Below are 15,807 nucleotides of genomic sequence, written 5' to 3' on the forward strand. Positions count from 1 at the left end.
GTTCAAGCAGTTAGGAACTCAAATAACCACTCTTCACAACTGTGTTGAGCAGAAAAGCATATCAGAATGTACAGCATCTACTCTAGAGGCAGATACATCGGGTACCGCTCCTGACTGTGTAGAACAGTAGTCTGAGGCTACACTCAGCACTTTAAAGTGGACAGCTGAAGATGGGAGACACATAACCACTCTATTATAAATTGATAGAGGAGAGTGCAGGTCTTCATTTTCTACTCAGGTAGATGTAGCACTACATCGCGCTTAAACTCAAGTAGAGGTCAGGACATGAGCTACTTAAATAGATAAGTTAAAGAAAAAAAAATCAACAAAGCCATCATTTTCCACCAATTCAATTCTCTCAAACGCTACAAGTTCCACCTTTTTTGTAGGTTCCTTTTGAATCTTTATAGATTCAAAGGCTATTCAATTTCCACAGAGCATTGTACATTTAATACATTTGTACATATGAATGAATTGAGTTTAGGACTGAAGGACTAAAGTTTTATTAATCTCTTCATTAACATAAGCATTTTTTTGTTTTGTTTTAGTCTGTGTTTAAAGTGTATTGTCTATTGTAGATTTTGTTGAGTGTATTGTTATGAATGGTAAAATATATGTGTTTCACATCTCACTACATTCTTAGAATATTTGACATAAATCAGTTATATTTGCTCACTGCTGATATATGGTATGTATTTCTACACATGAACATTTGGAAATTCGTTTCATGAAGTTATTCAGCTATTCATTCACCTTCCTCAACTTACATACAGTATATCCCGGCCAGGGTCGCTGTGGATCTGCTCTGTGTGTGAAGTAGCAGCTCACCCTTGATGGGACACCAGTCCAGAGCAGGGCAGCACTACCCATTAACGTCACTAATCAGCATGCTTCTGGGAGGAAATCAAGGAACCTGGAGGGACCTAAGTGGACACAGAACATGTCAAATTCCACACAGAGTGAATTATGCATGAAGCAATAATGCTACTCCTGCAAGACCAAAAACATCCCCTACCATTTAAGGTCATTTTCATGATCCCACTACAACCATTTATTTGTTTGTTTGTGTGTTTGTTTAGGAGGAACATATATATTTAACTGTGCTTTTAGTGCATATTTGGTTGTTTTAGTTTTAGTTTTAAACAAAAGCAGTTGAAAAAATCTATGTTGTCTGCAGCTGTGGCTTTAACCAATCAGACTACGCAGCACTCTAGAAGGTGTCCAGTCACATCAGCATTTTTACGTCCTTTAATTGGATGGTCAAAGAGAGGACTTCAAGACTGCATCCCGCATCTGTCGCAAACTGCAAAAGCTCAGATGGATTAGTAGCTGTTTTTACATTCCACAATGACGATGACGGAGGAGAAGAAATTAATTTAATTAATTTAGATATACTTACAAGGACATTAAATAAAACGGATTTTTCAAAAAAAGCTGGACATCACAAGGAAAGGTCGGCCAAACAGTTCAGTTGTTAAGATTTTTCATAAACCATTTATACTTTTGAGTTTTCGTTCCCGTAGAATTTGCACAAAAACACATTTTTCCTTATTTTTAAATCCGAAATGCATAGAAAAATTGCACAAAAATAAGATTATTATTGATGCTTCTGTTAGAGATGATGCACATGGTGCAGTGCAGCTGTGGCTGCAGTGAACAGAGACTTGTTGTGTTGTGCTCATTGTTTCTTGCAATTGAGTTTCCTGCTTTAGTAATGACATTCATTCTCACTGTATGAAATACCTGTCTGTGATGCAGCGGCCCGTTATATTGCGTTTCTTACATTATTGATCACTTTTGTAGCCGTAGCATCATAATGATGGCATTAAGAGGTGGATTAAAGACGAGGTGTGAAATGCACGGGCCGTTATTTTTCCTTTCTTTCTTTCTTTCTTTCTTTCTTTCTTTCTTTCTTTCTTTCTTTCTTTCTTTCTGCAGTTGGTTGGTTGATTTTAGTTATTGATTAATATGAATCATACAGCTGAGCTGAATCTTCATCAAAGGTCTAATATTCTTTACTAGTCCTGGGATGTCAGCTCATAACTTTTCCATTTCGTGGCACAGGGTTTTAACATTTAACAATCGCTTTCTAAAATATAACTACAAATGAAGAAAATATGTAAAATAACTAAAATAATAGAAATGTATATTCTAAAATGGAAAATAAGCATTCATTCTTTTCACACATTTTCAAGCTCAGGCTTAGTCTCTCAAGGCCCTGTTGTTGGTTCCCCTTTTCTTTACTGAAAATATGCTAATTTCTTGTGTTTAGATGACAGTACATGTTTATTTCCTTCACATCTATTTTGGTCTTATCTTATTGCATTGAGAGATTTGAAGATCTCAGATGTCACTTGACTTATTGCACTTCTAACATCGAATTTTTCATGTGACCCCCGTGACATTTCCAAATTAATACCAAGAAAAAGGTCATTTTTATTGAATAATATGAACGTGGCCCATGTTTATAACGTACACCCAGTTTTAAATTTTATCCTTGCTAATACTTAACGATCTTCATTAAAAGTATATATTTTTAGAAACTAGTAAAGCTATTAAAGCAGGGCAAGCATTAAAAAAATATTTAGAGTAACTGAAATGAATAATAAATGAGAAGTTTAATTGTTATAGCAAAAAAAAAAAATAGAAAATTAAACATGACTTTCATAAGCTTACTGTGAAAGTTATTGTCAGAATTGTACTTAGGGCTTCCACAAATGTTTGCTATTCTCGTTGTGTTGCATTTTGCTATTGACTTTAAAAGAAAAGAGTTTTAGCTGCATGTGAATATTCATATCTGTTTTGACCGGAAGCACTGAGACTTTTACACATCCATTACTCACATGGATTTACCCTCCTACACAGAGCAGTGGGAATAACTGCATCCTCTTACAGGTTTCAATGAATATTCATTTTGCAAACACACACACACGCACGCGCATGCACATTTGCACAGTCTCTTTGATGCCTCACTGTATTTCCCTTTAACAGCAGCTGTTGAGCTTCTCTGACCCCAAACACATAAATAAATGGTCTTGAAGTCCATTTATTGAATTATTCAATACCACATAGTGTTCTACCAATAAATCAACTAATCCTAATTTTTGCCTTAATTTGATTATTATTATTGTTTTGTTTTTTTGTAATGGTATGCATTTTGGGTTACATACCACCCTAGTCGGGCACTGGATTCCACCAGTGTAAGCCTTTAATCCTATTAAAAACGAATTTTATTTCTTATGTTCTTAAATGGTTCTTTGTCAAAGTGTTAGTTTTATATTTTATATATACTTGTCTATACATATGATTAAGTTCTATACTATAGTACTATTCTTACTGATCAACAATCAGCTTACACATAGTTATGCTTAAATTAGTCTGGTCTTGCAACAGAAGTCAGTTAACAATCACATTGTTACAAATACTATTTTAAATATGTTTGACTTCTACTGCAAAAATAGTGAGTTGTACAGTAGTATGATATTTTAAGCACAGCAATGTGCTTATCACCATCACCAGAAATGGTCCTCTTAAGCACAATCAGTTTTACAATCAGAAAAAAGAAGCATTTACAGAAAAGTTCTTCAGGGAACCAAAAATAGTTCTATGGCATCACTGCAAAAACCTCTTTTTGCTTTTTCATTGCACATTTTGAAACAATTCCCTAACTGTATTTGCTCATTATTGCTGTATCGTATGTTTTATGCTTACTTTTCCATTGACAACCATGAAAACCTATTACAGCAAACAACAATTGCCACTTTATAATATTTGTTAATTCATTCCAGAATGTTCAGGAAAGTTTGCTGGACATGCATTCACAATCTTCCAGTAAGTACAACAGTGCTGCAGAAAAAGATTACCGTAATTTCCGGACTACTAAGCGCACCCAAATATAAGACACACCCACTGAATTTGACAAAGATTTTTATTTTGAACATAAATACACCGCACCTGTCTATAAGCCGCAGGTGTCTACATTGAAACTACAAGTGCCTGTTACACGGCTTGTATCTAAACAGTAGCCTACCAAGAAAGTCATTGTTCACTGTCTTCCTCCTTCCTTTCACAACTATTTCTCTCAGGGGTTTTTCTTTTGGCATCGTCGTGCGTTTAAAAATCACCATCAGTGAAGTTTTTCTCCCGATGCCGTGCAGCTTAGAACACAGGTGAAGTGTGTTTTTTCATGCCCGGTTGTTTTCAGCGTGATGAATGATTTCCTGTAGACAGTCCGAGTGAGCGGCAGGTCAAACGTCAGAGGAACATCATCCATATTTATGATGTGGCCCGATTCAGTGGGAGCGCATCTGATTTAATATAAAGAGTTTCATTGGTTCACCTGAACCCGTTCGGCAATTTCATTGGTCTGATGTTACAGGGTTCAGTTTTTTATCTTGAAGCTTGTAAAACCGGGAAAACCAGGAAAAATCCACATATCAGCCACTTCATTGTTAAAGCCGCGGGTTTCAAAGCGTTGGAAAAAAGTAGCAACTTATAGTCCGGAAAATACGGTAAATGGAATTCTTTATCAAGCATTTATTATAATACCCATATGATTCTCTGTTGAACGGTCATTTAATAATGACGAATAAACATGAACATTGTATTTTTGGGATTTAATTAAATGTCCAATCTTTGGAGACTCAGCTCTGAGAGATGCAGCTCTTTATACAGCTCATATGTAGCTGCTACTTTATCAAAAACAATGTGTTTCGTTTGTGAATTTTTGACAGAAACATGATGATATTCTGGTTGTAATTTTAGTATTTTGGTTTGGATACTGCAACAAAACCACTAATAATGAATTATCATTCATCATTCAATCATAGTTACTGGTCGTTATTCCTAGAATCACTTACATTTATGAAGGGATGATTACACTTATTGTGAAGCACTATAATATTTGAATATGAGCTCTGACACCAAGACTGTGGAACCAAAGTTACATTTTTTCTATATTTAAATAAAAGGACAAAATTATGCACCTTTCAAATTGCTTGCATTCTTTCACAAGCTCTCATGCCCTTAGTAAGTATGAAATATAAAACTATTAAACTATAAAATAAAAAAATCTCCCACTCACATGAATTCTGTGTTGTTTTCTGTGGGATTAGAGTCCTGGTGCAAAACGAAATGCCCTGTGAACCTTTTTGGCAAGTGTTCTTTAACAACAACAGCAAAGAAAAATCACTGAACTGACTATGTGTACCTGCATTTTGATTTTTTTTTTTTTATAGAACTTATAACTTTTCATTTCATTAATAATGTAATCACTTAATGTAATCATTTAGGAGTCAGGAGTGTGTCGCTTATCAGAAAGCAGATGTGCCATTTTTTCTCATTTGGAAAGAGAATTGCAATGACTTGATATCTAGTGTATATTCAGCTTGTCAAAAGCCAACATGAGTCACACTGAGCCTGGTTCAGGCTGTATGCAGTGACAGAGATAGATACTCGGATAAACATTAAATACAGCTGTACATACTGTTTCTTGGTAAGATATGATTATGCTTGCAGTGACAGTTTCAGTAGTTGGTACAGGGCCCTGTCTCTACCTGCACAGAATTGTTTACAAAATTAAATTACTGTATTGTCTGATTTAACATAATATACTTTAAAGAGAAAAGTATTGGGACACCTGATTTTTCCAGTCAAATGTGGTTCTTGACTAAACTGCTACCACAAAATTTGAAGCATACAACTACATACGCTGAGGTAGAAATAAATGTTCTCTTTGTGAAAACTAAGAGACCGAAACCATTCAAGCATGAGAATGCCTCTGTGCACAAAGCCAGCTCTATGAAGATTCGAATGGGTTGCAGTGAAAGATCTTGAGTTCAACCCTACTGAACACTGCTCCTGCTACCCAGGCCTCTTCACCCTGCATCACTATCTGACTTTACTAAAGCCCTTGTGGCTGAACGAGCACAAATCTCCACAAGCACACACTAAAATCTACTGGAACATCTTTCCAGAAGAATGATGTTTAATATAACAACAAATAAAGACTACATTTGGAATTGGATGTTCAAAAAGCAAATATGAATCTTACAGTCCCATATAGTCCACCACATGTCCAGTACTATATAATTATTTTTTAGAAATAACCTGTTTTTATTATAAATGTGATCGAACTGACATAACACATCTTTTAAAACTAGATTAAATGATATTTTTATGTAAAAAAAAAAAAAAGTCAAAGTTGCTTGCCTAAGCGCTCAGCATGACGACGTATACTCCGCTATTACTTCCAGAATGATAAAAGACATCTCGGTGTGATTAAACAGATTTATACAGAACTGTGAACTACAATCTTACAACTTATCAACCTTATCTGTCCAGTAACAGTACAGATTCTTTTTTTACCAGATTAATTATAACTAAAGAATGAAACCTGTTCTCATATCTACAGAATATTGCCTGTCTCGCCTTTAAGATAACGTTTCAAAGGTCTTGTATGCATCAGCAGTAGATCTCCTACTGCCCTGTTTCATCCTACACCTCCTTCCCCTACTCCCCCCTCAGTCCTGACACACACACAAATACACTCACACTTGGCCTTATTAGTGCCTTTTGTGTGATTTCCTGCCTACGTTGAAACATTATGCCGGCAAACGGTGAAAAGAAAAGTCCTCATTATGTTCTGAACTCTTGAATCTTTGCAGGCGCATTTCATGTTGGACACGGATATCTGTGGCTGGTACAGTTCATTTGTCCTTCTGTCAAAAAAAAAAACAGCTAAATTTGCAAATTTTGCCTCACACAAATGACTTTCTCGGTACAGAGCTTACTGAGAAACAACCATGGTGATTAGAGAAATGTGTCCTTTTTCAATATACATGATATTATTTAGAGTAGAAAAAAACAACAATGTGATTTCCATGCATCTCACTTAGCTCATCTTTAACTACAAATGTTTCCTGGATTATTAAAGGAAAAAGAAAAGATTGTTTACATTTCAAGTGATTTGCTTGAAAATCAAACAATCAGACATTTAAGTCACCAGCATCTGGTTAACAGGAGGAAGAAACTACATTAAAAATGTTTTTAGTGTTCACCCTGACTATTTACAGGAATATCTTTAAGTCTAAATCAAGACCAGGATCACTTCTCTATAAAACTCTCTGTATTTGTATTTTCTACATAATTCTTTGTATGTAATTCTCTCAAATTAATCAAATTGACACAGTCGCAGCCTCTGCAGTAAGCTGACTCAATTTAGTTATTGAGATAAATGGCATACAGTGTGGAAAAGCTTATATCATGTCGTGTTAAAATGCTGCATTTGGTTAAAATGGTCTAGGTTTATAATAATATAACATACTAAAAGTAATATAAGTGAATGTTTGAGTTGCTTGACCAAAAATTTGTTGTTTAAAAAAAACATTTTCTTTAATTAATATAACTTATTGTTGGCCTGTGTCATTCCTCCAAATATTGTACCGTGTTAAAAGCTGGTGACTTTAATTCTTTAATTTTTTAATTACAGTGCCTTGCTTGAGTATTTACCCCTCAGGAAATTTTCCACAATTTTTATGTTTTAATTATTAATGCGATTATGTGTTATGAATCTTCACAAAATAACCCCTGGTGCAATCATTTGCCATCAGAAATCACACAATTAGTTAAATAGAGTTCACTTTAAACATGTGGAATTACAAGTGTGATGCGATCTTAATATGACACAGCTGCTTCTAGGAAGATGCCAGAGGTTGTTAGAGAACATACCTAGACAAACACTGAACATCACAAAGGGCACCATGAAATTCATCTTTTAAAACTGGACTGAATATGGCCCAACTACAAAAATGTCACAAGAAGGCTATTCACAAAATCGTACTGACTGTAAAGGAAAGCAAGAGGTCATAAACAACTTCTAAGAAAGTGAAGCTGTAGCTAAGATGGTGTGTCTATAATCCAGACATTCAACAAAGCTGCATTAAAAAACCTGGCAAATCAATTAAGAAAGCTGATCATCACTATATAACTGATTGCTTTGTTAGAAATATAGCGGGTTGTGCTATGAGGCAGAGTCCAATGGGCATGTTGGTGAAGGGAGCAGAGGTGACGAGGAGGTAATGGGTAGGTATGGCCTTAAGGAAAGGAATATGGAAGGACAAATGGTGGTAAATTTTGCTAAAAAAATGGAAATGGCAGTGGTGAATACATATTTTTAGAAGACGGAGGATCATAGGGTGATGTATAAGAGTGGAGGAAGGTGCACACAGGGGGACTTTATTCTATGCATTAGATACAACCTGAAAGAGATTGGGATTAGCTAAACAAACAGATTGAGATTGTTTGGACATGTGCAGAGGAGGGACATGGGGTATATAGGAAGAAGAATGCTGAGGATGGAGCCACCAGGAAGGAGGAAAAGAGGAAGACCAAGGAGGAGGTTTATGGATGTGGTGAAGGAAGACATGCAGGTAGCTGGTTTGAAAGAGGCAGATGTAGAGGACAGAGTAGTATGGAGACGGATGATCCGCTGTGGCGACCCCTAATGGGAGAAGCCGAAAGAAGAAGAAGGAGCAGCTTTGTTAAACATATAAACAACTTGCTTAGTCCCATTAACCACTTTATCTCTATCTGGCTTGTGATAGATCCAAAGTCTGTCCTCTGAACAGTGTTTGGGGGGTAAGAAAACATCCTGGATGATATGCCAATCCATGATCAAGGGGTACATACTTATTTACATAGTCAAACATAGGAGCAAATTATCATAGCCAATTAACACGTTTTTTGGAGGTGGGAGAAAACCAGAGAACCCAGAAGATACCAAAGTGGATATGAGAACATGGCAAACTCTTGATAGACATCACCCAATTCCAGGAACAAACCCAAGACCCAGGAAACTGTGAAATTACAAAACTCTTTGCTGCATTTAAAAAGCTACACCAAAGTGGTCCATTTGCTCAGTCAATGCCAAGGCCTCAATCCAATCTGATCGTTTATTTTTTTCTTTTGCAAATTTTTAATTTGTTTTTGAAGATTCGATGCATGCTTGTGTGTGTGTCTTGCACTTCTGTCTGGTCATTCTGCCATAAAGTCCAGAGCAGTGGAGTGTTTCACTGATAGTTAATCTTTTGCCAATTTCTCCAATCTTTACATATGATCTCTCAAATACAACTAGATTGACTATCAGGTTCTGTGTCTCTCACCAAGGCCCTTTTCCCCATAGGCAGAATCATAGTGAAAGATGATCCAGAGAAATGAAATGTACATGAGATACTTTTCAAATATGTGCACAAATAAAAGTAATCACAAATCCGAGTTTGACTTTGTCTCAATTGGGTCTAAAGCATTGAATTATATGTTAAAAAAAAAAAAAAAAAAAAAAAAATTGCACTTTGTTACACTGTGCAAAAATTAATAGTAAAATACAGTTAATTTTTTTAATTCTATTGTAACATGGGGAGAGGTTCAGAGGTGGTGGAGTGGAGGTAGTCATGCAAGATATAGTAGCTCCTGAGAAGTACTTATAAATAATAATAATAAAAAAATCCTAGCCCATAGAAGGAAGAGTAGAAAGCACAATTACAGAAATATTTCTAAATATGTATTTATAGGATTCCAGCTATCCAGCATATGGTTGCACCATACATGGTGTACAGGGCTAAACAGATATCACGTAACACACCATATGGGAACAGTGAATAGCAGCAGCAAGCAGACAGGCGGGTATGAGCTTCAAATAAAAGAAAAAAATAAGAAGAATACACATAAGAGCTTGGTTTAAAACAAAGGAGGCTTGTGCTTGCTGCTTGAATGACAGGAGAGGGAGTAAAGCTACTCAAGCATGGTAGCATAAGTAAAAGAGGCTAGGCTTGATAAAAACGAATCAGTGCTTGGTCTCTGGAATGTAGGTTTGTGAGAAGAAAAATGATACTTTTATTGACTGATACCTCATTAACAAGCTCTATATATTAATTAAAGGGTTCTGTTACAGCCCATCCCACATATAAGGGTCAGAAAGTACCAGGTGTGTAAACAGCATTTTGTTTTAATTAGACATATAACACTAATATGAGTAAAATCATCCCAAGAAATACTTTCGCTTTTGAAGATTAAAAAAATAATAATAATCATCTGCATTATTGTGTAATCATTACTTGAATTTCTAATTATGGTTTTTGATTATATAAAAAAACACATGCACATCATCAGCCAGTTGGGGGTTGAGGAAACATTTTACCACCAAGCTACAATCATGAAATGGTCCTTTTTTATTGTTGTACACAATATGGCCAAAAGTGGACACTTGACCTTCATACCCATATGTGCTTGTTGAACATAAATTCCGGACCTCATCCACCTTTGGTGTTTGGTTGTTGGCTTTATGCAGGTCACATGAGTTCTTTCATTCCAATCATGGCAAACCGTGTCTTCATGGAGCTCGCTTTGTGCACCAGGGTACTGTTATGCTGGAACAGGTTTCCTATACAATTGTGTGCTTCCAAATTTGTGGTAGCAGCTGGGAAAATAGCCACATTTCCCCCCTATATATAGTATATTTTGGTAAGAACTGGCCTCTTCAATGCCATTTGCAAGGTTGTTGGGGTCCCACAGAATGATACGTGTCGTTATATATTAAATTGTTTGTTGCTTTATGAGTTCATTCTTTTTCTTTTTCGTTGTTTGTTAAAGTCAGTTCTCTATGGAATGCAATTATAAATGTTTTTGCAAATAGCTTCTGGTGATGTAGTTGAAGATAAAAAAAAACTTTCTTTCGGCTTCTCCCGTTAGGGGGCGCCACAGCGGATCCTCCCCATGTTTGATTTGGCACGTTTTACGCTGGATGCCCTTCCTAACGCAGCCCTCCCCAATTTATCCAGGCTTGGAACCGGCACTGAAAATGGCTGAGGTTGGGTCCCTGACCGGGGATCGAACCCGGGCCGCAGCGGTGAGAGCGCCGCATCCTAACCACTAGACCACCAGGGAACCTTAAATTTAAGATAATTCACAAATTAATTTAAAAAAACAACTAAACTAAAAGTTATAATTAACTGTAAAACCAGCCAAAACATTACAACCATTTGTATAATATTGTGTAGGTCCACCTTGTACCTCCTAAGGTTGTTTTTAGCCTGATGGTGTCTAGCCCATACAAAACAATGCACCAGTACTTGGCAATACAAATGATGTAAAAGAAACATGATTCATCAGACCAGTCCACCTATTTCTATTGGTCCATGATCCACCTCTGATGCTTAGATGTTCACTGCAGGTTCTTCAGTAATAGGGACTCCAGTCGGCAGCTACATGTCCCCATATAAAGCAAGCAGTGATGCCATGTGCGTTCTCCTTCATACCTAGCGTGAATTCTGCAGCAATCTGTGCTTCAGGAGCTCCTCTGTGTGTTCAGAGGTGCTTATAACCCCATTTCCAGTTTACCAGTCGTCCTTCCTTCAAGCACTTTTAGCAGATACTAACCTTTGAAGGCCCATCTTTTGCCCTTGTCAATGACATTCAGCTTGCCCATTTTTCTTTTCTCCAACACATCAAATTCAATGTCCGGCTGATGGACGTAACCATTCTCAGTCATTTAATTTAATCGCCGCTTGTTCAAAAGAGTTTCGCTTCCAAATGCAATGAAATGTTAGGTCTATCATTTCATCCTTTATGGAATCCAATGAAGATAATTGCAGTATCTGTGCCCCATAAACATATGGATTCCTGAACATTTGCGCAATTAGATTTCGCTAAGAACATATGGTCTAATATAATTTTGCTTCACACCTACACGCAAGCCAACAGCTTCCAAATAAGACCTTCAACAACATTCAGACATCAATCATAAGCAAGAGTGACACATTCATCATAGCAAAACAATTAGCACGAGCGCACAGGGCTGAAATTTACATAATTATTTGGGTTTTTATTTGCAATGCACCAGTTGCCTTTGCTCCTGCTGTTAATGACCAGAAATCCGACGTCTCATTATGACAGGACAACTCTGGTAAATGTTTTTCAAAGAGTTTTCACCTTACACTGTAAATAACTTTCCGATTCCTTAAATTAGCATGTCGGTTTTTATCAACATAACTGTGTATATTAACACGTTTGAATGTCATTCAATTCAAAGAGTCTTTGTGCATGACTATAAAGTCGCCCACACCAGAAAGCTGATTTAGAGTTAAATTACATATTTATTGCGATTTGACAATATTTCCAGTCAATATATCTGGGCAGAAGGAAAGAAAAGTCCCAAATAAATAGTTATTATGCTGAATATCGCTCTCAACGAGCAAATCAAACCTGGGGTCAATTCTGTTGTGTGATGAGGAATGTGAAAATCATTATGTCCTCCTAAATAACCTATCAACTTGTACGAAAATGATATTTCGAAACGCCATTAAATATTACTCGTATAAATGAATAGTGGTTGAAACGTCTGATATTAACAAGAGTCTCAACAGTATATTCAAGAGGAAAAATATGAAGTGTCCCCGTTTCTTCCAGTCAGTTTTTCACTTTAAAAAACATCAGACACGCATGTGTATCTGTACAATGAGATAGCGCTCTCTTGTACAAACCCATTGCAGGGTATATTCATATGTACACATCAATGATAAAAAGGCTTTTCTACATGGAGAAAATGAATTAAAAAAATTTTAAACACCTATAGAATGTGTTAAGTGTAAAGCATGAACTGTGTGCATGGAAACTACAGAAAACCAAACCAAGCCAGGAGACCTGCTGAACCTACAGAGTCTATCAACAACTGCTCGGTTCAGGCTAAACTCAGACACGTGATCAGAGGAAGTCTGTCACAGGTATGACTGTATGTGCACACAGGTTCCCCTCCTCTATATCTGACTCTACACAACAAAAAAAACAACAACTTGTGTGTGTCTCAGCAGGAGCAGTTGCCGCAGCCCTTGACGCTGTTGAGGATCTCCTCCTGCAGCTTCCTGCGCTCCTCCTCCTTCTGCGAGACTCTGTCAGCTGAAGCAGGCTGCGTCTCGTCTCCGTTGTTGTTTAGCGCTTTGCTGTTCTGTGTGTTCCAGAGATCGGCGTACAGGCTGCCCGGGGTGCTCAGGAGTGTGTGGTGACTGCCTTGTTCTGCCACCTTGCCCTGCAGCATCATGGGAAACAAGAGAGAATGGAGGTGAGATGAAGAGGGTGAGAGGAGAAAGAGAATCAGGCACATGGCACAGAAAGAAAGAAAAAGAAGTGGAGGGATAGAAAAGGTGAGAAAACAAGAGTTGACAGAAGGCATGATGAACAAAGAGAGCGAGAGAAGAGAGGGCATAGGAGGAAGCAAAAGAGACAGAAATTAGGGGGGGGCATAAGACAAAGAGAGAAGGAGGTATAAAGCAGAGGAGGTGATAAAGGAGGAAATTGGAGAGAGGGCATAAGCGCATATGAGACAGACAGAGAGAAAGAAAGAGAGAGAAGAGATTGGGAGGCAGCAATGAGTGGGGGGGTGGGTGAAGTGGGTGCGGAGGGTGCGCAGAGAGCGAGAGAGAGAGAGAGAGAGAGAGAGAGAGAGAGAGAGAGACTCACAATTAAACTTGCACAGAGCAGTCGAGGTTAATGACAATTTACAGTATCTATTTTTTGCCACAACTGTCGTGACAGTAGCCTCCTCTTCTGCAATCTAGAGCGCTCTGTTCCTCATACTGTTCTGTGCAGTAAGTAAACAAAATCTGCTCGTTCGCTCGCTCTCTTGCGCGCGCACACACACACTCATACAAAATCTGGCAGGTCAGACAGGCTTTGCCTTGGGAGCGCTTGAAGAGCTCGCATGAGTGTATTACAGTGCTGCTCGTCTGTGCATTATCGACTGTCTTAAATGGATGTGATTCTGAAGCAAATGAGAGCACTGAGATGAGGGGCAATGGCAGATGAGCCAAAGAAAGAGGGCGTATGAGAGAAAGAAGACACAGACCGAGAAAACATGTAGCGGCCCTGAGCAGGCTCACACAGGCTGTGTGTGGGCGCGCTCGCAGCACCAGGCCCTAAAGGACTGCCAGCAACAAAGAGGAAAAAAATAAAAAGAATGGGAACATAAAAAAATATATATTAAAAAAATATATTAAATTAGTTCATACAATTGCAGACGAATGTCAAACTACTACGCCACCAATGTGCTGGCTGTATTTTTAGGCACGGCCAATTTCAAGAGCCATCTTTTCAGGAAACACCAAAATTTACAGCAAAACCATCTCTGGCTGCACACAGTGTGAAGACGATCTATGACCTCCAAAAGTCAAGAGGCACAACCTCTGACCTTTGTCTCGATGCTTCCCCTATTCCCTAGGCTGAAAGGTCCTCACCCTTGAGAGATGCATGGAGGTGTCGAAGCTAGAGCCAAGCATGAAGCACTACCACTCATTATTTTAATGAGCTCCAGCACACCCCATCCTCCCTCTCCTCCTCTCCTGAGCACCAATGACGCCATTGAACATCCATGTGTGTTCGTGCGTCTTAAATTAAACAAGCAAAAAAAAAAAAAAAAATCCTCTATTTTTATATGCCATATTTTCATAATCAGGAACACTGCCTTGATAAATTACTTGTCGGATAAAATCATGATTTCAAGACTCCATCTACTCGCTGAGCAACACATTCACCATATTAAATCAACGTACGTGTGCAAGTGCTGAAACTGCTCAAATGGAATGGTAGCTGCACTATGTTCTATCTTACAACATACAGCATAGTGGACAAAGATGATTAAAAAAGGAATGAACCTGTTTTTAACCTCTATCCTCCTAACAGCTGACTATTTAACCATGTTGGCTAGGAACCATGACAATAAGCATAAATGACTTTATTCTAGGCCTACTGTTGCAGATTGTGTGTGTGTTATATATATATATATATATATATATATATATATATATATATATATATATATATATATATATATATATATATATATATATATATATATATATATATATATATATATATATATATATATATATATATATACACATATATATATATATATATATATATATATATATATATATATATATATATATATATATATATACACACACACACACACACACACACACACACACACACACACACACACACACACACACACACAATAATATATATATTTCTTTTGCAGCCAGGCTTGGGACCATCAATTGCAGAGTACTTTACTCCATTCCCACAACTGAGCACCCACAGGGGATTAAGGGCCTTGTTAAAGGGGCACAAGAGTGCCACTGTGTGTGTATATATATATATATATATATATATATATATATATATATATATATATATATATAAAACACACACACACACACACACACACACACACACACACACACACACACACACACACACACACATATATATATATATACAGAGAGCGAGAGCGAGAGAGGACAGATATATAAAAAAAATAATAATAAAAATTCACCTAATCCTTAGCAGGTCTTTCAATTAGGTAAGGTACCAAAGTAGATCCCCAGAACTCCCCCCCATATAATATTATATATATATATATATATATATATATATATATATATATATATACACACATTCATTTAAACAATATTTCTACTTCTGAATATAGTGCATTTATTAATAGTCTGTTTTGCTTATATTTTGTTATATTATGTCTGTACTTTCTCCTGCACTGGAAGCTCCTGTCGCCAAGTCAAATTCCTTCCTTGTGTGCATAAACATACTTGGTAATATAAGCTATTTCTGATTCTGATATTGAGTTTTGCCGGCGTCCGTTTATGCACAGCTATCTTAAGGTCCTGCCACAGCATTTCAATCAGTTTGAAGTGTGGACTTTGACTGGGACTATGCAACACCTTGATTCTGTTCTTT

The 15,807-nt window shown here is 37.1% G+C and overlaps 1 protein-coding gene across 1 annotated transcript in view; it reads right to left on the bottom strand.

Moving 5' to 3' along the window:
* Window positions 1-12,129: 12,129 nt before the first annotated feature.
* The window catches only part of abcb7 (ATP-binding cassette, sub-family B (MDR/TAP), member 7), a 36,989-nt gene continuing 33,311 nt past the window's right edge, over window positions 12,130-15,807 (bottom strand). Inside the window, exon 16 of the mRNA XM_046849438.1 lies at window positions 12,130-13,078. Coding sequence (XP_046705394.1) covers window positions 12,857-13,078 — 222 coding nt within the window. The 3' untranslated portion in view covers window positions 12,130-12,856. The remainder of the gene's footprint in view (window positions 13,079-15,807) is intronic.

Source organism: Silurus meridionalis, chromosome 5 (genome assembly GCF_014805685.1).
Source record: "Silurus meridionalis isolate SWU-2019-XX chromosome 5, ASM1480568v1, whole genome shotgun sequence".
Taxonomy (NCBI): Eukaryota; Metazoa; Chordata; class Actinopteri; order Siluriformes; family Siluridae; genus Silurus; species Silurus meridionalis.